At 47.0% G+C, this 24447-nt stretch overlaps 1 protein-coding gene across 2 annotated transcripts in view; it reads right to left on the reverse strand.

Moving 5' to 3' along the window:
- LOC138258899 (aryl-hydrocarbon-interacting protein-like 1) overlaps positions 1 to 24447 on the reverse strand; it is a 201119-nt gene that overhangs the window by 107278 nt on the left and 69394 nt on the right. Inside the window, exon 3 of one of the 2 annotated variants that reach the window (XM_069206216.1) lies at positions 2225 to 2413. The exons of the other annotated variant lie outside the window; for it this stretch is intronic. Within the exon in view, the coding sequence (XP_069062317.1) occupies positions 2225 to 2413 (189 nt within the window). The remainder of the gene's footprint in view (positions 1 to 2224; positions 2414 to 24447) is intronic. 2 annotated transcript variants of the gene reach the window in all.

A 24447-nucleotide genomic window follows, 5' to 3' on the forward strand; every position in this document is an offset into this window, starting at 1 on the left:
CCAATAATCTTTTTTCAAAATCCTTTTCCTCACAGCAATTTTGTCTAGCCCTTATCATTTCACCATAAGGTATGGATTCAATGTTTTTTTCGGATGGGCACTAGTGGCACGAAGTACTCTATTGTAGGCAGTGGGATTTCTGAAAATATCACTGTTAATAACATTATTCAGTATGTATAGATACAAATCCAAACATTTAGGGCCTCATTATGACCCTGGCGGTAGAGAACCGCCAGGGCCAACGCGGGCGGGAGCACCGCCGACAGGCCGGCGGTGCTCCCTTGGGCATTCTGACCGCGGCGCTTTGGCCGCGGTCAGAAAGGGAAAACCGGCGGTCTCCCGCCGGTTTTCCACTGCCCCTAAGAATCCTCCAAGGCGGCGCAGCTCGCTGCGCCGCCGAGGGGATTCTGACAATCCTTCCCGCCATCCTGTTCCTGGCGGCTCGCCCTCCAGGAACAGGATGGCGGTAAGGATTGTCGTGGGGCCCCTGGGGGCCCCTGCAGTGCCCATGCCAATGGCATGGGCACTGCAGGGGCCCCCGTAAGAGGGCCCCGCTAGTATTTCACTGTCTGCGTAGCAGACAGTGAAATACGCGACGGGTGCAGTAGCACCCGTCGCACCTTCCCACTCCGCCGGCTCGATTACGAGCCGGCATCCTCGTGGGAAGGGAGTTTTTCCCTGGGCTGGCGGGCGGTCTTTTGGAGACCGCCCGCCAGCCCAGAGAAAAACTCATAATACCCTCCGCGGTCTTTTGACCGCGGAGCGGTATTATGGAGGGCTGAATTCTGGCGGGCGGCCTCCGCCGCCCGCCAGAATCAGAATGAGGGCCTTAGTCTTTTGTTTGTCATGCTTTAAGGTGAGTTTTACATTAAATTCAAAAGGAATGATATGCCAAAAGATCACATACGCTGCCATTCCATATGATTAGAATACCATGTACTTTTTGTCTATAAAAGATGATGTTATCTATCTATTCATGTGCTTTGGGACCCCAGGCATGCTCCGCCTCAAATAAACCCATAAAAAGGTTTCCATTCGACGGAGCAAATCTGGAGCCCATCGCAGTGCCTTCTTTCTATAAAAACCATGTCCAATTGTGAAGGAAGCCATTCTTGGGCAAAATCATTCTAGCTATATCTGGCAGCATGAGTGTGTGCTCCAAATAGCTAGCATTGCATTTAAAAAGATGAAACTTACGTGCTTCAAGTCCACATTCCATTTGTATGCATGTATATAAACTTTCAACATCCATGGTTGCAATCAGTACTATCCCATGGGAAATCCTCAAGTTTATTAAGTAGTCCTTGCAATCTCAGAGAGGACAGGAAGTTCTTGACAAAGGGTTGTAAAAAACTATCTACATATTCTGCCATATGTTCTGTGGGGGGCCCATTGCTAGAGATAAAGGGTCTGCCAGGAGGAAATATCCCTGGTTTGTGGATTTTTTAACCACCTACTTAGAACATTTAATTTTAACACAAACACAACTTTAAATTGGGTCTACAGAGTTCAAATGATTTCAAGCAAATAAAAAGTAAACAGATGCTTTTTAGAATACTTAATTTTGAGGCCTTTCCCATTGTGTTACAACACAACAGACCTTAATGTCCAGAACAGTCTTTACTTTCAAATTATGGTTAGTTTACAAGCCTATCTTTACTCTGACAATATGGCTAGTCTCAAGCCTCTGTTTGCTCTCACATCATGCTTAATGTCCAAGGCTGCCTTTACTCTAGCATTATGGTTAATCGCTGGGCCTGTATTTACTTTTACAATATGGTTAGTCTCCTTTGCTGCATAATTTCCAGTACCCTTCACGATGGTAAAGTTCTACAGAGTGCTTTGGGGGATGTCACTAGGATGTTAAAATCCATATTTCATAGGTAATCGTGAAATATGTCTCAAATTTTTCAATGAAATATGGGTGTTTATACTATTGCATTTTGTGTGATACAAGCACACAGACGTGTATGTTATTATGTGGAAAAAATAGCAGAAACAACCAATCACACTGAAGGCCAGTGCTCTACTCTTCTTGACACACTACATCTTACAACAACTAAACTTTTGGCAACCTTGTGCCCAGCACACTAATGAGTTACACTTTACAGAGGAAAACCAATTGTTTTTGTCTATACTTGTTTCTGATCCTCCTTCATGGTTCCAAACTCTTTGTCACTGTTAATCCCTTTACAGTCCTCTGGAAAGCAGCTCATGCATCTACCTTGAGAAGCTCCATGATGAAGATGAGGGGCTGCGGGCTCTTCTGTAGTTCATCCAGATCCTTGTAACCTGTTGTATGATAGTCAAACATGTTCCCCATTCCACAGCGGTGCTTCTGCCCTTCCAGAGGATCCTTTCCCTCTGCAATCCTCCGCATGCCCTTGGAAACCAAAGCATACATGCCTGTGTGCTGAAACAGAAAATATCTCTATTGTCATTTGTTGGAACAACTTTTAGATATATCTCAACTTCCTATTTCAGATGTTTGTCTTACATTCCCCCAGACATGGTGGTCTTTAAGAGGTTCTCTGATCTTGCCCTGAATGAAATGAAATTCAAAGCAGAGCCTCGCATGTGGCTAACATTTCAAGTTCTTTCAGCCTTTGAGATGGCAGAACAGGAGCGTAGCAATATGCTTATTAGCTTGTGCACCAATTCATCAAAATGCCAGGGGCAGCAGATATTATATCACATAACCACCCTTCGATCTAATAGGAAGGAGCATTATATGATATTCAACATTGTAACCTCCAAGGAAGTGATGAGCATGTTGAAGTAAGAACCATATTTAACACATTCTTATCATTGCACAACAGTTCGTAGCAGAGGTATATGTCCATTTCATATACCACCTTCATTTGAAATAGGTTGCTGACATGATAGGAACATTAGACATTTATGTTTCTTTTTCTGTGAAGCCATGTTATTTGTACCACAAACTCTCACAAATCAATGGTTTCCCTAATATATACTTCAATGTAAAAATGTATTGGTATATTTCAGAAAGAGAATCAAAAATATTTATGAAATAATAATGGCATTGCCCACTTGTATTGTTTTATGTGAACAATTTTTTGAGTGTGAACTACATAATTAACTCAGTTATAAATATATTTTGATTAGCATCACTTATAAGGAAGGCACTCTCACTCATTAAAGCACACAGGTGAGGTTTTTATTCTAACACATCATTTTTCACATGTTCACAATATTGAAACCTTGTAATATTGTGTTTAAAAATGTGTATTGTTTATTTCATTGTTTTATTCTATTCAGGAGAGTATATGTTCCACTGCTGCTTTTATTTATTTTACTAAACTAAAAGCCTATTGCCTCTATTCACAGTTGGAGCTGCAGAAAGTAAACAGTGCACACTGCAGCACTGTTTACCTTCCGTTCCTGGAATTGTATTTGCCACCATTAAGGACTGGGGGTTGGAAAGGCAGTGCCAGGAGTTGCAAGGGGCAAGCCAGGGGTTGCAGCTGCTACTCCGTCAACCCTCAAATGGCCTCAATACTTGATGGTAAAAGCATAATATTTCCCAACAAACAAACCAGTGTACTCACCTAAACATGGTATGGTGGATGCTTGTGAAAATTGAGGGGGATTAGGGATTTTGGAAGACAGGGTTGTATGGGGTGTATTATGGATGTCAGTATGAAAAAAGTATATTCTTGAAGTCCATCATACTTATCCAAACAGTTAGGTTGGAAAAAGCTGTCAATAAATGAGTATGTAGATTACATGCAATAGAAACGATAAAACTATCATAGGTCCTCATTCCAACCCTGGCGGTCGGTGTTAAAGCGGCGGTAATAATGTCAACAGGCCAGTGGTAAAACAAATTTGAATCACGACCACGGCGGAATCCGCCAACACACACAGCCACTTTAACACTCCGAACGCCACGGCGGTAGCAACAAACACCGCAGCGGTAACCGCCAACAGCCAGGTGGAAGACAATGTATCACCCACCCCATTACAACACCCCCATCCGCCAGCTTTTCCAGGGTGGTACCAAAAGCACGGCAGAAACAGTACTTGGAAGAGAAACCACTCACCTCTCGACACTCAAGGAAAGAACCAGGATGCCATGGAGCCCGAGCTGCACATCCTGCCCATGCTGGTGTATCTTCTCATAGATCAGGAGTACCAACGGCGGTGATGGCGACCACAGTGAGTACAGCACCTAGTAGACAGGGGAGGGAGAAGGAAAAAGAGAGTGACACACACACACGCAACATCCCCACCCCCACCCTCACCCCCAACACCATACACACAAACACATGCAACATTACATATACACCCTGTAACCCTCTGGAATAATGCAAGGACAAAAGTAATTGAGTCAAATCAGTGTTATATTAGAAAGACTCAGAAATACGTTAATATCTCAAAATCTGTATTTGCAAAATATACAATATGTACAAAAGGCGGGACAATGTCCACCCAAAAGGTCCATGGCCCACTGGGCCAAAACACATAGGCCAAGCCCACACTTGACTCCTGCCTCAATACGGAGAGAACAGTGCAGGGGCATCAGGTCAAAATCACACAGGCACCTCAGGGGGACAGGGATTGGGGGGGCACCTCAGCCAGAAGATGGTACAACGCCACTGCTCCTGGAGGGGGCTCCATGCGTACAGCGATGTCCTGGGGAGTGCAAAGCTACAGTCTCTCAAGTGGGTGTTTTGCCCACTGCTTGCTCCTGGGGAGTGCCAAGCCACAGTCTCTCAAGTGGGTGGTTTGCCCACTGCTTGCTCCTGGGGAGTGCAAAGCCACAGTCTCTCAAATTGGTGGTTTGTCCACTGCGTGCTCCTGGGGAGTGCAAAACCACAGTCTCTCAAGTGGGTGGTCTGCCCACTGCTTGGTCCTGGGGAGTGCAAGGCCACAGTCTCTCAAGTGGATGGATTCTCCACTGGTTCTGGAGGGGGCTTTGTGCCCAGTGTGCTTCATCCTGCCAAGGATAGGGTGAGTGGATGTCTTTCTCCACTGGTTCTAGAGGGGGCTTTGTGCCCAGTGTGCTTCATCCCTGCCAAGGATAGGGTGAGTGGATTACTTTTTCCACTGGTTCTGGAGGGGCCTTTGTGCCCAGTGATGCAGCACATGGGGGTGCCAGGTCACGAGATTTTCAGTGGTCAGGATGCATGATAGTCCATGGAGGCAGGGCTTCAGTCCATCTGCCGGCGGCTACAGTTGCACAGTGGTGGTAGTGCCGGTGGTGGTGGGGGTGCTGCCAATGGTGGGAGGAGGCCCCAGCCCTTCTCCTGCAGCCTTGGACGGCTGTCCACGGGTTTTGCTGCTGCTGACAGTTGTGGTGCTTGCGGGGGTGCAGGTAGCGGGGCAGGTGGCAGTGCTTGCGGTGGTGCTGCCCACGGTACAGGTGGTGGTGCTGGCAGTTGTGCTGGTAGCCACAAGGGCCTTCACCTGCAGGCTCGGACAGCTCAAGTGCCTTGGCTGGTGTTTTGTGCCCCTTCCTGCCCTTGGCAGATAGTGGTGTCACCTTGGGTCTGGCAGCTGGAGTCTTTGAGGTTGCCTTGCTGGGTGGTTGTGGCTCCTTCCACTTGCTGGATGCTGTCCCCTTCTTCACCTTGCCAGGTGGCGGAATGTTCTTGCCCTTGGCAGGGGTTGGTGGCACACTGGCTGGGCTGACCGGTGCCCCCTTTGAGCCTCTGACAGCTGCAGGAACCACAGCAGATGTGGACTTGGTGGCTGAGGTGCTGGGCTGGGTTTTGGCCACCCTGGCCTGAGGGGAAGGACGGGGGGAGGAGGGGTAGGAAACAGGTCAATGTTGGCTAGGAAAAGCTTCTTAGGGACATTGGGGCGGGAAGAGGGTGAAGGTTTGGGAGTGGAGGAAGAGGGAGTGCTTGCAGGACGTGTCAGTCTGCTGTGTTTGGGTGCAGGTGCATGAGCTGGATGCTGTTGTGAGGTGGATGGCTGTTAGGTGGGTGTGTGCTTACGTTTGTGTACTTTGGGAGGAGGGGTCACAGACACAGTGGGAGAGGACACAGGGGATGTGTGCATGGATGTGGGGGTGGTGACTGCCAGTGAGGGGTGTAGAGTGATGGGCGTGCTGGATATGGAGGTAGTGGATGAGGATGTAGTGCATGCAGGTGTGAGTGCAGACGCTACTGGGAGGGAGGTGGACGAGGAGGAGGAGGGGGACACAGTGGAGGCAGTGGATGTTGGCGTGTCTGCATCGGGATGGTGCTTGTGTGAGTGCCTGTGAGATGAAGTGCAGTGCTTGTGTTTGCCTGAGCCACTTCTGTATGTTGATTTGGGTGAATGCTGGTCTGAAGGTGTGCTTGGGATAGGCTGGGGATGAGGGTATTGGGAATAGGTTGAGGAAGTTGGAGGGGGGAGGCTAGAGACAGGGACAATGGCTGCCATCAGTGCAGAGGCCAGAGCCTGAAATGCTCTCTGTCGGGTCGCCACGCCAGAGTGAATGCCCTCCAGGTATGCATTTGTTTGTTGCAAATGCCTCTTGACACCCTGGATGGCATTCAGAATGGTTGACTGCCCAACACTGAGGGATCTCAGGAGGTCAATAGCCTCCTCACTGAGGGCAGCAGGGCTGACTGGGGCAGGGCCTGAGGTGCCTGGGGCGAAGGAGACGCCCACCCGCCTGGGTGAGCGGGCACGGGAAACATGCTGAGGGGCTGCTGGGAGGGTGGTGCTGGTAGGGGGGGGTGGCGTTTGTACCTGTTGTTGAGGTGGGCACAGTGGTGTCCACCACCGCCAGGGAGCTTCTGTCGGAGGAGGCGTCGCTGTCTGTAGTGTCCCCTCCTGTCTCCGTCGTGGTACAGCCCTCGCCCTCCGTCCCACTGGTGCCCTCACCCTCGGTGGATTCGGCCTCATGGGCCATGTGGGATGCAGCTCCCTCCGTCGCCAGTGCCTCTGCTCCTCTGCCAGATTATGCTAATGCACAAAAGGACAGAGTGACAAAACAAAAAGGGGGAGGAGAGACAGAGGATACACTTGGTCAATGCCAGCAACAACACTACTGTTGGTGTACACAACACACAGAGAACTGCCATTTGCACTAGGCCATGCACTACCAGTTACAATGCTAGTCACCAGCCCATGGGGGACATGGCATAACGCCATCAGCTGCACACCTGAAACCCATAGGACCATGCCCAGTAGTAGATGCCCACTAACACCATTGGGTTTGGAGTGCTTCAGAGCCTGCCCAACAAGGGACCTACCCTGCCATGTTCGCCCTGGCCTAGGGGCACCCACAGTCCACATCCCCTACCCAGGTAAAACCTTAAAGCGCGCCAACTCATGAATCTGAATTTGTACCCAACCCTTGTGGCTACTGTGATGCCCTCAAGCGCCCATCCAACTCCGGATAGGCCACCACCAGGATGCGGAACATCAGGGGGTCAGGGTACGATGGGCACCCCTTCCTCGTTGGCCTCCGCCGTCTTCCTTGCCCAGCGGCCCAGGTCCTCCCACCATTTGTGGCAGTGGGTGCTCCGCCTGTCAGAGACCTCCAGGGTCCGCACCTCCTTAGCGATGGCACCCCAAATACCCTTTTTCTGATGGGCGCTGACCTGCAGGAAAAATACAGCGGAAAAGGGATTAGTAATCCTGTCCGGACTGTCACACTCAAGGCCCACCATATCCCTTCCATCCAGTAACGCACCTACATTGACCACCATACATGCAGCACTCTGCCCAGGACCCCTCAGCCCCCGTACATGTGGCTTACACACAGAGCACTCCATACATTTATGGCCCACGCATCATGCTCACAGTGTATTCATCTGTTTGTCTGGAGGACCATAGAGTAAAGTGTACTGGGGTAGGACCCCATCCACAAGTCTCTCCAACTCCTCCGAAGTGAAGGCAGGGGCCCTTTCCCCAGACACATGAGCCATTGTAGCTTCCAGACACAGGTCACAGCAGCACTTGCAGTATAGGTCCTCTCCTGTTGAAGGTCAGGTAGCAAGTGAGTGAATAGATGGAAAATGGCGGTCACGTCTGCCGAGGTGCGTACCGTCACCGCTGGCGTAGATCGCCATTGGCTCCTGGAACCTATAGGGCCCAATGATAACCAATGCAAAGTTGTGCGGCGGTCGTCTACCGCCTACCGCAATGGCACACAATGCCAGTGAAATTACCTCATTTCCACTTGTCCCTCCTCACATGTCAGGCAGCCACCATTTCAAGGGGGCACATGCAATGGCACCTGTGTTACAGCAGACATTGGCACATCAACTGACTCTCAGATTCACATACTGCTTCTGTAAATGAAGAGATGCATCATTATTGCAATAGATGTGTGAATATGACCTTCTGCTCACTGTTTTCCTCCCTAGGCTTCAACGGCTGAGGATGAATATGAGATGGAGACATCCTCCAGTGTACAGACCCCTGGTGGACCTTGCGACAATGGAGGACAGACACATTATCCTAACATACAGACTTGATCGGGCCACAATCCAAGAACTGTGTGCCCAATTGGAGCCAGACCTAATGTCAGCTATCCCACAGCTATCCCCCCCTCTAGTGCAGGTCCTGTCAGTGCTCCATTTCCTGGCAAGTTTTCCTTCCAAACAACAGTGGCTATGGCATCAGGGATGTCTCAGCCAATGTTCTCAAACGTGTTGACCAGAGTTTTGTCTTCCCTGCTGAAACACATGCGCAGCTACATCGTATTCCCCCAGGTGGAGGATTTGGCCACAGTGAAAGCTGGCTTTTTTGCCCTGGGACATATCCCCAAGATCATTGGTTCCATTGATGGTACCCATGTAGCATTTGTACCCCCCCCCCCGGAGAAAAGAACAGGTGTTCAGGAATAGAAAAAGCTATCACTCTATGAATGAGCAGATGGTGTGTACGGCTGACCAGTACATCTCCCATGTGAATGCCAAGTATCCTGGATCTGTGCATGACGCCTTTATCTTGAGGAATAGCGGCATCCCATATGTGATGTCTCAACTCCAGAGGCACCGAGTGTGGCTAATAGGTGAGCCCAAGGTCGCCACCCAGTATATGTTGGTGTCTGGGTATGGGGTTGTCCCTAAGGGTTAGAGTGTGTCTAACAGTTGTCCCTCGATATTTGCAGGTGACTCTGGTTACCCCAACCTCTCATGGCTACTGACCCTAGTGAGGAATGGCAGAACAAGGGCAGAGGAACGTTACAATGAGGCACATGGGTGAACAAGGAGGATTATTGAGAGAACCATCGGCCTCCTGAAGGCCAGGTTCCGGTACCTCCATCTGACAGGTGGATCCCTGTACTACTCACCCAAGAAGGTGTGCCAGATCATCGTTGCATGTTGCACAACCTAGCCTTGAGACGCCAGGTGCCTTTTCTGCAGAAGGATGAGCCTGGAGATGGTCTTGTGGCAGCGGTGGAGCCTGTGGACAGTGAGGAAGAGGAGGCAGAGGAAGAAGATGTGGACAACAGAAGTAATATCATACAGCAGAACTTCCAGTGACACACAGGTAAGACACTGTAACTTCACTTTACTTTTCAGTTTTCTGTTGGACAGTATACATGTCAGCATGATTCCCATATGTCTATGGCCACTTACTGTACCCTTTGGCATCTCTATTTTCAGATCTATGTGCCCCACTATGGCTCCTGGTGTGTTTACTGCTGCCCACTACAGGTCATACCAAAGTATAAATTGCTGTACATATGAATTGCAATGTTTTCAGAATGTTGTGCTAATACATATTTCAATCAATTGACAGACTCCAGAATTGTACTTGTTCCAAGGGTGTTTATTTAAGTGCTAATAAGTAGAGGAGGATGTGCAATGGGCTGGGAGATGGTGGAGGAATGTACAGTTAGAGTCCAGTCTCCTGGTATCACAGGTGCATTGTCCAATGGGGCATAGGAAGGGGAGTAATGGCAATTCAAGGTGGACAGGGTGACAGAGTGGGACAGAAGGGTGACAATCAGGAGAGTCTTATTTCCTGGCGGGGGTCTTGGCAAAGTTCTCCGGCTTCTGCCTGGATCACAGGGACCGTTTGCAGGGTGGTTCTCTTTCTGTAGGGGGTGGGATGCTGGTGGCCTGTTGTTCCACTGGCGGGGTCTCCTGTCCACTAGCACCAGCTGAGGTGGAGGGCTGTTCATCGGTGTGGCTAGTGTCAGGGGCCAGTTGTTGTGCCACTGCCTCCCTCATGGTGTTAGCCATGTCAGTCAGTACCCCTGCAATGGTGACGAGGATGGTATGGATGGGTTTGAGATCCTCCCTGATTCCCAGGTACTGTCCCTCCTGCAGCCGCTGGGTCTCCTGCAACTTGGCCAGTATCTGGCCCAAGGTCTCCTGGGAATGTTGGTATGCTCCCAGGATCCCTGCAAGTGCCTCGTGGAGAGTGGGTTCCCTGGGCCTGTCCTCCCCCTGTCGCACAGCAGTCCTCCCAGCTTCCCTGTTGTCCTGTGCCTCTGTCCCCTGAACCGTGTTCCCACTGCTATTGACCCTAGGTCCCTTATTTTCTTGGGTTTGTGGGGTTGCCTGGGGTCCCTGTGGTGGTAGACACACTGCTGATTGACGTGTCCTGGGGACAGTGGTATGGGCCAGCTGGGTGGGTGCTGTGCTGGTGTTTCCTGAGGGGGGAGGCTCTGTGCTAGTATTGGACGGTGGCAGGGTAACCAACTGTCCAGAGGTCCATGATGGGCTGGGTTGGTCATCGTGATCCAGGCGTGCAGTGCTGCTGTCATCACTGTGGGCCTCTTCTGTGGGGCGACTGGATGTTCGTGGCACCTCCCCTCCGGTGACGTTGAGTGGGGGTCCAATGGGGATGAAAATGCAGTGTTATTATATCTGCGTGTGCCATCTTGTGCATGGGTGTGTTTCCCTGTATGGTGATTCTCTCTAATGGGCATGCTGTAGTGATGGGTATCCATGCAGGTCTGTGATGGGGGTCCATGCATTGGTGTGGCATGCATGGCTTGGTATTGGGATGGGTGGGTTGTGATAGTGGGGTATATGTGAGGTGGTGGAGTGATGGGGGTGAGGGTAGGGGTAGGAGTTTGTGATGGCTTGAAGGTAGGGTGGGGGATACAGTAGGAAAGATTTGACTTACCCGAGTCCAGTCCTCCTGCGAGGCCCTCAGGATGCATGATCGCCAAGACTTGCTCCTCCCATGTTGTTAGTTGTGGGGGAGGAGGTGGGGGTCCACCGCCAGTCCTCTGTACTGCTACCTGGTGTCTTGCAACCACAGGAGGCACCTTCTCCCGTAGGTCGTTCCACCTCTTCCTGATGTCATCCCTTGTTCTCGGGTGCTGTCCCACGACATTGACCCTGTCCACGACTCGCCGCCATAGCGCCATCTTCCTAGCAATGGACGTCTGCTGCACCTGTGATCCGAATAGCTGTGGCTCTACTCGGATGATTTCCTCTGCCATGACCCTTAGCTCCTCCTCTGAAAACCTGAGGTGTCTTTGGGATGCCATGGATGTGGTGTGAGTGGTATGTGTGAGGATGTGTGGGGTGATGTGTGGGGTGATGTGCTGTGGTGTGTGCTGTGAAGTGCGTGGATGGTGTATGGGTGATGGTGTTCTGTGGCTCAGATTGAGTGGGTGCTCCTGGCTTGTCTCTCTCTCTCTTTGCAATCTTTTTTTTTGTTGAAAGGGTTGTGGGCAATGTGGGGGTGTGTATGTGTGTCAGGTGTATGTAGTTTGAATATTCCAAAGTGGTGTAGTTTTGTTAGTGTGTGTGTGTATTTTGAGCACAGCGGTCTGTACCGCCAATGGTTTACTGCGGTTGAAAGACCGCCGCGGTGATTCGTGGGTCCTGATACTGTGGGAGTAGTTCTGTTGGCGTAACGGTGTGAGTTTTGGTATCGCCAGTTTATCACTGACCTTGGGTCTGGCAGACTTGTGTGGGTGTCTGTATAGTGGTAGATTTCTCTGTGTGGGTCATAATACCAGTAGCGGTATACCACTGTAGTCACTGTATGTTGGTGGCCGTCAGCACGGCGGTAGGCGGCATTTACCGCCAAGGTTGTAATGAGGGCTATAATGCAAATCAGACAGAAAAAAGGGGCATAAGGAAATGTGAGAAAGAATGTGAATTAGTTTATTTGCTTCTTCTTTTGTTTTCCTTATCTTCACCATTACAGAAAGGGACCAATCACACGCAAATGTGCCTTATTTCTTCTCCAATAGGCCAGGACACAATGGGGCTTATTTGCAAGCCCCGTGGTTCAGAGCGGCGCAGCAAGTGTCTTGCTGCGGCTCTCTGCACCACCGAGAAAGGGCAGAAATGCACCAGATCTACAAGATACAGCGCACTTCTGTCTTCTCCCCTTGCGTATGTGCACAAATTGCTGACTAGCACCAACGCAGGCACCTTTGCACCATGGTGCAAGGATGCCTGGGCTGTGAGGATGATTGCATTTGTGCAGGAAGGTAAACCTCCCTACACAAAAACAATCAAGAGAGGTGTTTTCCTCTTTCCATGTGTGCTGCAGAATGCAGTACACATGTAAAGAGGAACAAATGAGGAGAAATAAACATGTTTCTCCCTGTTGCATCACTTCTATGGTGTAGGAATCTGATGTATTCCCAGACATGTAAATCTGGGAATGCATCAGATTCCTCAGCGTTCTATAGGTGTTGCGTGGGACTACCCCAAGCTACACCCAGTGAACGTCCCTTTCACGCAGTGTTATGCGTGAAAGGAGCCCATATTTACAAGGCCATAAAAAGTCACACCCGGTGGCTTTGCGTGGCCTTTTAAATATGGGATGGCACACTGAGCCAACGGAACATAAAAAAAAAAATGACGGTCCGGTGGCGCAGTGTACCGATAGGGCCTCGTAAATGAGGCCCAATGTGTGTGAAACCTGAAGTCACACTGCCCAAAACAAGTACAATAACTTGGTTGTTAACACATCTGATGCACTAGAGTAGTGATTCCCAACCTGTGGTCTGGGGATCCCTGGGGGTCCGCAAAGCTTCCTGAGGGAGTCTGTGACTGATTGGAAAATTAAATCATATTAACAGATTAGTTCCCCAAATTTCAGTAATAACTTAGTGGGGGGGTACCCAGATTCCAATAATTATTCAGTGGGGGTCACTAGGTTCCAGTACCGATAAAGTGGGGGGTCACAGAAGTCAAAAGGTTGGGAACCACCGCACTAGAATGCGTTTCTGTCCCTTCCAGTTTGTCAGGGATCCCTATTACATATTTGGGACAGCATGAACCAGACTTTAAGGAGTGGAAGAGTGCTTTATAGAAAACATTTATTTTGTGGCAGGAGCATCTAAAAACAAAGTGATAAACACAGAAGAGTATTTGTGTGAGGTGGGCCTTGTGGTAATCATATTACAAAAAACAGATAATGTGATAAGTGGTGAAGCACTGAAGGAGAGCAAAACAGTATACACAGCACAATATAGTCTGTTGTTACATTACACATTGGATTGATTTCTGAGCTTCCCACAATATGTGATGTTTGGTCATATTACAAAACTGGGGTTAGAAAGTAAGTAAAGCAGTAGGTTTCAAGGTACACAATGGTTACAATTTGATATGGTATTAATAAATGTTGTTTGTTAGATTTGAGGGAGCTAGTGCAGGAGTCTGTGAGCAATGGACATATTACTGGTTGTGCTGCTTCACTCTCCAACAACAGGAAAGGATGCCTTCCAATTATTGGTAAAAACTTTGGTTCAAGTGAACTAAGACTATAAATCCTAGAAAGCATTAAAGTGTGTCCAAGATGGCATAGAGTATTCTGGCAACTTGAAGGAAATACATATACAAAGAGAGATGTCATGTACTTTTATTCCATTTGTCAAATTCTCCTACCTAAAACCCCACCAAGTAACAATTGAGCTTTTTAACTAGGGAACAATGCATATCTCCTCCGCTCCACTTTCTCACTCCAAAAATACATATTTTGATATTGTAGGCCTGTGAGCATCCAGCCAAGTTGCTGATGAAAAAATAACTAAGTGGAAATAACCATACAGAAAGGGAAATAAGGATACCTTGAAAAGAGAAACTTTTGTGGAGATCAGCTGGACTTACTGCACAGAAACTAGCCCCTTTATTTCCTGGCTCAGTGGTGTGTGGGTAAAGTGGAGGAAAACACACAAATACAGGTTTTAGGGTGCCATGTGTCTACAGTGCAAGTTATGTTTCTCCCAGGTGAAACTCGAAACAGAAACTTCTGGAACTCTTGAGAAGTATATATGCGCGAATGCATTTATTTGGCGGGTGGGATACCCCATTTACCCCCATCAAGATACACCATGACATAAGCTTCAGGATGGCTGTTGCTATTAGACTATGTAACATAGCAGTTAGGGTGCCATCTAATGGTGGGATCAAATTACTTCATGTAGCCCAGAAAATATACATTTTTCCACATATGGGAAGCCTTCCAGGAAGCAAAATCTATTTTGTAAAGAGCAGTAAACATCTTGACACCATTCCTGGCAAGCTCAGCATGTGTCTGTGCCCAAGCCGCAGTTGCCTCACAGAGGTTAGAGACTGAGCTCCTTGTCCATTAACAAACCCCTAGCCAATGGTCCTTTTATTCTTTCCCTTAAAGGTCAGTCCAGCACATGACTGGCTGCCCTAGACCTCCGGCCTTTCAGACCACATCCTTTTGTTAAATCCCCAGTTTTTCCCCTGGTCAGTCCCCTTCTTCACACTTCTTCATCTCCACCTCCATCAAATTCCTTCTCCCTCCCACTTTCCACAGCCCAACAGAAGTGTTTTATCGTACGGAGGTCTAAAGTGTTGGCCTTAACAATGATTTTTATGCTATGTTACCAAAGATGTATAAGCAACTGAAAGTTAGGGCAGTGAGGAGGTAATTTACAGTTTGATGGATGTGGAGCATCGGCCAACAAGTGGCAGATGTCCCATCCACCATATTTGCAGATCATTTGCTCTACTTAGAGTCAAGGGAAGCATGAGGTTTCTGACAGCAGAGCCTCAGATGTTGGAAAACTTTGACCAACAGCCCATCCACCAAAGGGCTGCCAGATGAATAAATATATGTCAGAATATCTGCAGTGCTTAATTTGTGCTGGTGATTTCTGGTGCTTGGCACGAGCACTTTATTGTCAACACTGGCACGCACGACAGCCTGCCTCATGTTGGCACTGTTTGTCTAATTTTGTATTGAGCACAACAACACTTGTGTAAAAAGTCAATATACATGAAAATTCATCACAACTGCCACCCAAAGCTATATGAACAGCTCGTGCAGCAGGTATTTGTCATCTTTAATGTATATTAAAAGTCAACTCATCACACTTGTAGTTGTGTTGGTAGTGTCACAGGTAGCACTCACAGGGGCAATGAGTAGTGCAAGCTGCAGTGGCCTCCTGACAAGTCCCCTGGTGCTTCTTACTTTTACAAATCAAGCACTGAATATTTGTTTTGTCAGAATATTTGTCCTATTTAGGACAGTCATTCCAATGTTAATTTTTTATGTTGAGTGTAAGTGTATGGCCTCTCGTATACGTTTAAGTATACTTGTACTGTGGGCTTAAAGCCATTTCATTTGTTCATGTCTGCGTCATTTAAAAATTCTGGCTTGCTACTGGCCAGTCATGCCTATTTGTCCCTCCTTTTTCTGTTTGGGAGTAGGGACCAATTACTGCATAATTACACTTTGTCGTGTTAATCTGTTCTTTGGGAGACTTTTTTTCCTCTTCATTTCTTGCACCTGTTCGGTGAATCTTCCCTTTTCATTTGCAGAGCATTTTTACTCTCAACTTAGCTTCGCTGTAAACAAGGCTGTAATCTTGGTCACATTTGTTCTTCCTCATGCTGCGCCCTCTTTGACTGCTCTCTCTCCGCTGCCGGGCTCCCACCTTTCCTTGGTTTGGATTCTGTTTATTGAGTGTGCCTGTCTGGTGTGTTTATTTAATGACTTGTTTGCCAAGTAGACCAAACTCCACCCAACGGTATTGGAGGCTTTACATAAGTACCAGCTACATTACACAAGGACATATTATTTTTTTGTAGGCACAGCAGGATTAAGTTGTGTTGAGCCAAAGTCATGACATGAACCCGGGTCCTCAGTTCCAAAGTCAGCAGCTTTAGTCGTTGTGCTATACATTTCACCTGTTCTACCACATTTCAGTGGAGCACAAGTCATTACTGTTCCTTTCATTGTGACAGCGTGGCATGCCACACTTTATGTTTACCTCCTCCATTTTTTATTTATTTACTTGTTCTAACCTGTTATTGTTTAATGGAAAGGAACCAGGACTTCGCACGCATAAATGCCCTATGTCACGTGACCACCACAAATGCTTGCACAAAACTGCACGCACACTCGCAGGTCGCACTTTTAAAGTAGACGCATCAAGCAAAAGAGACACAATTTGGTGTATTAATAGATACAGCGACTGATATAAATTCATGTGATTCTTAACTTGTGAATAAAAAACAGGCCTTTGTGAGTCCTTCTAGGTCAAATGAGGAGATGGCATGCAAGTTTGTGAGCTGGCTAAAATAGGACTCTCCTAAGTACAATCTTCATCTCTCTGCAAACCGCTGTTGTCAGAGCCCGAGGACGTCTTCAGCACCTGCATTTCTGCTCTGAAACAGACTGAGACAAATGAGTGTCAAGTAAAGTTTGTGACAGTCCTGCTAACGTCTGCATTCCAGGCAGCTACAAGCTGCTGCCTGCAACATTGCTTCAGATTATGACACCTCAGCCGGGGGGCTTCCCAAAGAACATGCACCTAACTGTCAAGATGTTCTTTCCACCAGAAACCCACTGCCTAATCTGAAACAATTTATTTGATCTTTTGCTGTTTTTTTGTTTTTAATCCTCCTTTAATCATCTTGCTTGAACCTGTCTGCTGCTTTAGAGTTTGATATCAAATTTACAAATGTATCATTCCCTGAATACTGGAAGATTATCATTCTGTTGGAACTTTTACAAAGTAGCTTGACAGATTCAAATTAGGATGCAAAATGGCAACATGTTCATTTATTTCTGCAGATAGAGGAAGAAGGTAAATGGAAGTGCTTTAGTTATATGCAGGACCACTGGAATTATGTGGCAGGAAAAGACCTAATTGTGAGGCAGGGTTGACCAACTTATGTGGCAAGAAAAGTTCAGTTAAGAATTCACAATGCCAATAGCTCTAACTCAAGCAAATGTGAGACCTATTGCATTGCAAATGCTTGTTTCTGCTTGGGTCCATCAGGGAAAGCCTGTCAGTCCTAACTGGAAACAAGGGAAATAAACATCAGGCATTAGAAGAAAACTCACAGTATGTCAGAGCCATTATTGTTTTATTTTTAATACCGAACTCAGCGGTTTAGTATTTCTTATTGAAAAACAAAAAACTTTGCAGAGAAGGAGCTTTAAACATGACACCCACTTGACAAAATTTCAGTGCCTTCAGCATAGCCATGGTCGGTCCACTGAAAGAGAGGAGATCTCTGTCTGCCTGGTCCGTATCTCAAACATGTAAGGCGCTCTTCCGCCTTCCCCACTTTACCAAATTGTGTGATCCTAGGTAATTGTTTTATTTCACTTTCCCTTCTTTCTTCAATATCACATATAAAGGGAACACAAAATACATGACTTCAAGATGAGCACTGTACAAAACCTTTTCCACTCTTTGAATTAATATACTATAATGCTGTTCGTGCATAACAGAAACCCGGGCCACCCAAACACTGCAAATAATGGATGATTTGCCTCTACCTTCACTATTGGCATTGTTGTCAGAGTGGGAGAAAGAATTACTGTTTTTAAATTCTTGTTTGAAAAAATATTTCTCAGTGCCCTGATAGATTCTGGTGTACTAAGGTAAAACGGTTCTGCACGTTACTAAAATATACTTTCTAAATTTTTCAGTAGCTTGATCACATTTTTACACTTTTGCTGCAAGATGATTTAAAAATTAAAGTGTTCCTACAGTTAAGGGGTGCAGAACACCTTAGTTGCTTCCTTTCTTTAACCTCAATTAACCTGTAAATAAATGCTTGCCTGTTCATTTAACATATTTTTATATTAGTGCTGAGTTGAGTAAATAGTAACTCAGTGATGCTGCTGAGCAGGGAACCACATTTAAAAGTCAAGTGGGCCACATGCAGCTCCCGACTGTACTTAGAATATCACTGCTCTAATCAGTTCAATGGAAACAAACTGAGACTACAACAACCAAGCTGCATTAGATTATCATATGAAGGTTCAGGGCTGGAAACAGTGCCTATAATGATCTGGAGGGCAGTGGTTACTCTAGGCTCGGCCCTTGCTATATTGAGACTTGTGAATTAATATAAAGCAGAGTCAAACATCCACACACGACAGCTGAGTGCACACATTCTATAAAGATGCTTCGCTGTTGTGTCTGCATGCAGGATTCTGCATGTCTTACTGAATAACTGATATCATTAGTTTCCTAATCTATGTAATTTCTGTCAATAAGGCTGCTGGCCCAGTCCCCCTATATTGTTATTAAATTAGGGAAGGCAGTGATATTAACTCCTCAGCTGCTGGGCCTTTGCCCTCCCCCATCCCCTCACCCCCTCAGGACTGAGCACTTTTTGGCTATTTCAGTTAGTTAGTGCTTAGGCCTCTATAACCTTTTGTCCACATAAGGTATCCACAACAAATGTGTGTCCTTCTTTTGCAACATCCTGGAGATTCCAAAGGTACCAAGAGTTTGTGAATTCCCCTGAAAGGGACGGAGAAAATAGCCAAAATATAGCTAAATTGTGCTTTTATTGAGAACAATCGGAAAAAAGTACTTTGGATAAAAGTATCAGCCTTTTCATAAAAATTGCATCAATGATCAGATCACTGTGCTAAAGTATCCATCTTACTAGCTTTCACACACTTAATTTTTCCCCACACTTTTTGCATTTTTCAAAGAGGTAGCCATTTTTTCAATTTATTTGTGCTTTCCACCTACTTCCAGTTTGTGTTGGAAACCAGTGTAAAACTAATGGGTGTTCCAGGAAAGCTATATATTTCTGAAATGTGGACAACATTCTGAATTCAGGTCATATGTATAGATCCTTTAAGGGTTTCCCAAATAAACTAGGTGTCGAAATAAATAAATATTGAAAACGGGTAGGAAAAACAGCCATTTACCGATTTGCAAAACCAATGTACTATTACATTTGCCAGACCATTTTGGTAGTGAACATTTATAGGGTTTTTAGGTTCTCCAAGAACTTGAGGTATTCAGAGGCAACAAATGAGCTGCACCCTACAATGATTTTTCATTGTCTACTGAGTATAGACCAATCCATATGGTGAAGTATGTAGAGTGAAACACAGGTATCAAGATAACCTACGTATTCTTAAATGGGGGCAAGATATAGAATCTAGGAACAATAGTTATTTGTGCATCTCTGAACTTGTGGGCAACTGCAGGAGCATATGATTTAGAGGGTATTTTTCAAAAGGTCTTCTTTCTTACATAGTGACTTACATCTGGAAGGCATAAATGTAGCAGCATCCAATTGGTAATAACAAATATCCTACTATTCTCTGCTCTCACGTCTTCTGGTAAAAATGGTACCTCACTTGTGTGGGCAGGCTTAGTGTCTGTGACAAAAAATGCCCAAAATACAGCATGGATACTTAACATTTTTCCACTCACAATTGACCTTTTTTTCAATTTTTTTTTTTTGCAAAGTAGGTAGCTGTGGATTTTGGGCCCTAGCTCAGCCGGCACAAAGGGGAAACCTAGCAAACCTGTACATTTTTTAAAACACCTAGGGAATCCAGGATGGACTGACTTGCATGGCCCTCCCCAGGATGTTTTACCCAGAATCCCTTTCAAGCCTCAAACTTTGACAAAAACAGATTTTCCTCACATTTCTTGATGGAAAGTTCTAAAATCTGTGGGGAGCCACAAACATCCTTCCACCCAGCATTCTCTTACATCATCTAATAAAATGGTACCTCACTTCCGTGGGTAGACCTAGTGCCCGCATCAGAAAACGGCCCAAAAAGCAACATGCATGCATCATATTTTTCCACTCAAACTGACCAGTTTTTTTTTTGCAAAGTGGGTAGCTCTGGATTTTTGGCTCTAGCTCTGCTGACACCTGGGGGAACATAGCAGGCCTGTGCATTTTTTTAAACTAGATATTTAGGGGAATCCAGGATGGGGTGACATGTGTGGATCTCATGAGGTTTTGTTACCCACAAATGCCCTGGAAATCTGAAACTTTGCCTGAAATCATGCATTTTCCACACATTTCTGTGATGAAACTTCTGGAATCTGCAGGAATCCACAAAAGTCCTACCACCCAGCATTGCCCCACCTGTCCCAATAAAAACATTGCCCCCTTGTGTGGGAAGGCCTACTGCCTTTGACAAGAATGGATCAAACCAAGGTCAATCGGAGCCTGTCTGTGGTTGGTAGGTTTCAATGGGTGGCAGCTGAGCATGCCCCCAGCTAACCTTAGTGCTGATGTCTCCATGCAGCACTTTCGGTCCTTTTGTGTCTAGATCCCTTAGCCCACACAAGTGAGGTAACATTTTTATCAGGAGAATTGGGGGAATGCTGTGTGGTAGGAAATTGCAGCTCCCCGTATATTCCAGAACTTTCTATTACAGAAATGTGAGGAAAATGTGTTTTTAGTCAACATTTGAGGTTTGCAGAACATTGTGGATGAGAAAATTACGTGAAATGCCTGCAAAGCACACCACCCTGGACTCCCTAATGGGTCTAGTTTTCAGAACTGTCTGGGTCTGGTAGGTTTTCCTCAGGGGCAGCCTAACCAAGCCCAAAAACTACAGCCATTCACCATTGCAAATGGGATGATACTGGGAGTTAGCCAAACTCTCCTGGCCCATTTGTAAAAACAACACCCAAAAGAATCAAATGCCCTCTCGCTTGCCATTGGGATGGGATGCTTTAGTGTGCCGGGGAACAGAAAGACTGCTGAGGTTTTAGGGTGACGGTGCAGCCTCTTGTGAGGCTGGGAAAGACCCACAGCATTATTTTGCAAAAAATATATATTGCTACCATACAGTGGGATTCTGTTCACTGGGCGGTGCAAATCGAGAGTAATTACCCAATTAAAGACTGCTGCTCCATTTACTTGGGGTGGTGGCATAACCATACCCATTCTAGACAGCCCCGATCCCTATATTTGAAAATAATCCTGGGTTTCTAGTGGGCTTTCGGCCCCACCGGGGGGAAGGATTGGGGGTTACCCCCAATCTTCCCCAAAGATGGGGGCAGAAAGACTGAGCCTTATTTAGTTGGGGGTAGGGGCATAGTGATGACCATGATAGGCATCACCCACCCCTATATATATGTTTTAATTCTTGGGCCCATATTTATACTTTTTGACGCCGGCTAACGCCATTCCAAAGCGCCATGCGGGCGCCTTATTTATTGAATGACGTTAGCCGGCGCTGCGGACTGGTATGCGTCAAAACAAATGACTCACACCAGGCAGCGCCGGAGTAGGGGAAAATGGAGCTTGGGCGTCAAAAAATGGGGCAAGTCAGGTCTGAGGCAAAATTTTGGCCTCAACCCGATTTGCGCCATTTTTTTTTACGCCCAACCCCCATTGAAATGACTCCTGTCTTAGCAAAGACAGGAGTCATGCCCCCTTGCCCAATGGCCATGCCCAGGGGACTTATGTCCCCTGGGCATGGTCATTGGGCATAGTGGCATGTAGGGGGGGCACAAATCAGGCCCCCCTATGTCACAAAAAAAACCGAAGAAAAATAATTACCTGAACTTACCTTAACTTCCCTGGGATGGGTCCCTCCATCCTTGGGTATCCTCCTGGGGTGGGCAAGGGTGGCAGGGGGTGTCCCTGGGGGCATGGGAGGGCACCTCTGGGCTCCTTCTGAGCCCACAGGTCCCTTAACGCCTGCCCTGACCCAGGCGTTAAACAACGGCGCCCATCAGGCTGGGCGCCGTTTTTTAAGGCCTGCCCCCTCCTGTGCGTCAAAATGACGTCACAGTATAAATATGGGGCACAGGTCTTAACGTCATTTTTTGGAAGGGAACGCCTACCTTGCATATAATTAACGCAAGGCAGGTTCCCCCTTCCAAAAAATGGCGCACATGGTGGAACTTTGACGCCCGCTGCGTCGGACGTCAAAGTATAAATATGGGGCAGGGTTTGAGCCGAATGTGCGTCAAAAAGTTTGACGCACATTCGGCGCAAACAGAGTATAAATATGCCCCTTGGCGTCTAGTGGGCTTTCTGACCCCAAGGGGGCAGATTGGGGAAAATTACCCCACCATCCCCCAGGGCAGAAAGACTGTTTCCCCACTTACTTGGGGTTGTGGCATAGCCATGCCCATGCTGGGCAAACCCATCCCTATATTTAAAAATAAATCCCCAGCTCATAGTGTGGTTTCTGCCCCCCCTTTTGCTTCCCCTGGGTGGGCATGTCTGGGGTAATTACCCCAGTCTGCTCCCCAGGGAGGGGGAAGAAAAAATGTTGATCCAGCCCCATACTTAAAATAGAAATCCCTGGCTCCTAGTAGGATTTCTGCTCCTCCTAGGGGGGACAAATCTGGGGCAATTACCCCAATCTGACCCCCAAGGGGAGCAGAAACCCTGTTGCCTCATTTAGGGCCAGATGTAGGAAGGTTCCCTTTTGCGAGGTGCAAATTGCGAGTCCCAGCGACTCGCAATTTGCACCTCGCAAAAGGGAATGCAGAAAGGGGTCTCAGACTGACCTCATAAATATTTATGAGGTGGGTCGCAGTTTGCGACCCCATAGCGAGTCTGGGCACTCACGGGGATGGTTGCCTGCTGGAGACAGCAGAACACCATGTCCGGGACTGCTTTTCAATAAAGCAGTTTTTTTTTTCTCTTTGCAGCCCGTTTTCCTTAAACGAGCTGCAAATAGAAAAAATACCGAAACCTTTTAGTTTCAGGTTTTTTCAGAGCAGGCAGTGGTCCATAGGACCACTGCCTGCTCTGAAATAAAATTATTGTGAGCATTCACAAAGGGGAAGGGGTCCCATGGGGACCCCTTCCCGTTTGCGAATGAGTTACCATCCACTTCAAGTGGATCGCGGTCACAAATCAACTCTATATCGCGGTGTGACTAGCAAATAGGAAGGGAACACCCCTTCCTATTGGCGAGTCTGAAACACATTTTGCGAGTCGGTAGCGACTCGCAATATGTGTTTCTGCATCGCGTGAGGGCATTAGCGCCTCGCAAATGGCATTTTTCACCATTTGCGAGGCGCTAATGCCTTGCTACATCTGGTCCTAAGTTGGAGAGGGCATGTCCATTCCCATGGTGGGCAGCCATCGCCCCTTTATATATCTATATTTTTTTTTTTAATCCCTGGCGTGTAGTGGGCTTTCTGTCCCCCAGCGGCAGATCTGGGGTAATTTTCCCACTGCCACCCGGGGGCAGTGGGCAAAAAAACTGTTTACCCGTTTAATTGGGGTTGGGACATAGCCATGCCCATGCTGGGCAACCCTCACCCCCATATTAAAAATAACACATTCCCTTACTTCTAGTGGGCTTCCTGCCGCCCTCTCCGGGGAGACAGATCTGGGGTAATTACCACAATCTGCCTCCCGGGGGGGGGGGGGAAAGACTGTTGCCCCATTTAGTTGGGGTGAGGGCATGGCCATGCCCATGGTGGGTAGCCCCACCCCATGGATAAAAAAATCCCTGGCATCTACTGGCCTTTCTTTCCACACTGGTGGGTAGATCAGAGGTAATGACCCCCATCTGCCTACCAGGTATGACAGAAAGACTGTTTCCCCATTTTTGGGGTGAGGGGGCATAGCTATGCACATGTTGGGCAGCCCCTACCCCTAAAGTCCTTCAAACAGTAATTTCCGGTGTCTAGTGTGCTTTCTGTCTCCCCTAGAAGGGAGCAGAAAGAATGTTTCTTTATTTTTGGGGTATATGGATGGGAGCCCCCACCCTTATAATCCAAAAAAAGTAATTCTTGGTGTCCAGAGGGTTTTCTGTCCCCACTGGGGGAGCAGATTGGGAGCTATTGTGTCCAACAGACCCCCAGTGAGGGCAGAATGACTTCAATATAAAAATAATTAAAGGTGAGCACAAGCTCTTGCTCCACCTTTCCCTGGTGTCTAGTGGTTGGATCACTGCTTGGGATCACTCTCCTGTGATGATCTCCAAGCAAAGATCCACTGGGCAGAGGAGTGCTAGCGCACCTGGTCCTTAGTAAGTAAACTTACAAGGGGACGTGTATAGGCCGATGAACCTTTTGATTCGCATGGAGTATCCTAGTTATGTAGTAACCAAGGTTCATCAATAATAAATGCACATATCAATAAACATTAAGCAAAGCATCGACAATTCTCGATTAACCACGACTCAATATACGTTTTAACAATTTTATTTCCCTATTAGTTACAATTCTACTTCATGGAGTTAATTAAAACTTTATTCAATCAACTTCATTAGTGACCACCAATAACATAATCTAATCAGAACTTGAGAAACCATACGTTTTAATGCTTCAGCATAAGCCAACAATGAAGAATATATCAACATTAA

The sequence above is a fragment of the Pleurodeles waltl genome, chromosome 2_1, assembly GCF_031143425.1.
Source record: "Pleurodeles waltl isolate 20211129_DDA chromosome 2_1, aPleWal1.hap1.20221129, whole genome shotgun sequence".
NCBI classification, from domain to species: domain Eukaryota; kingdom Metazoa; phylum Chordata; class Amphibia; order Caudata; family Salamandridae; genus Pleurodeles; species Pleurodeles waltl.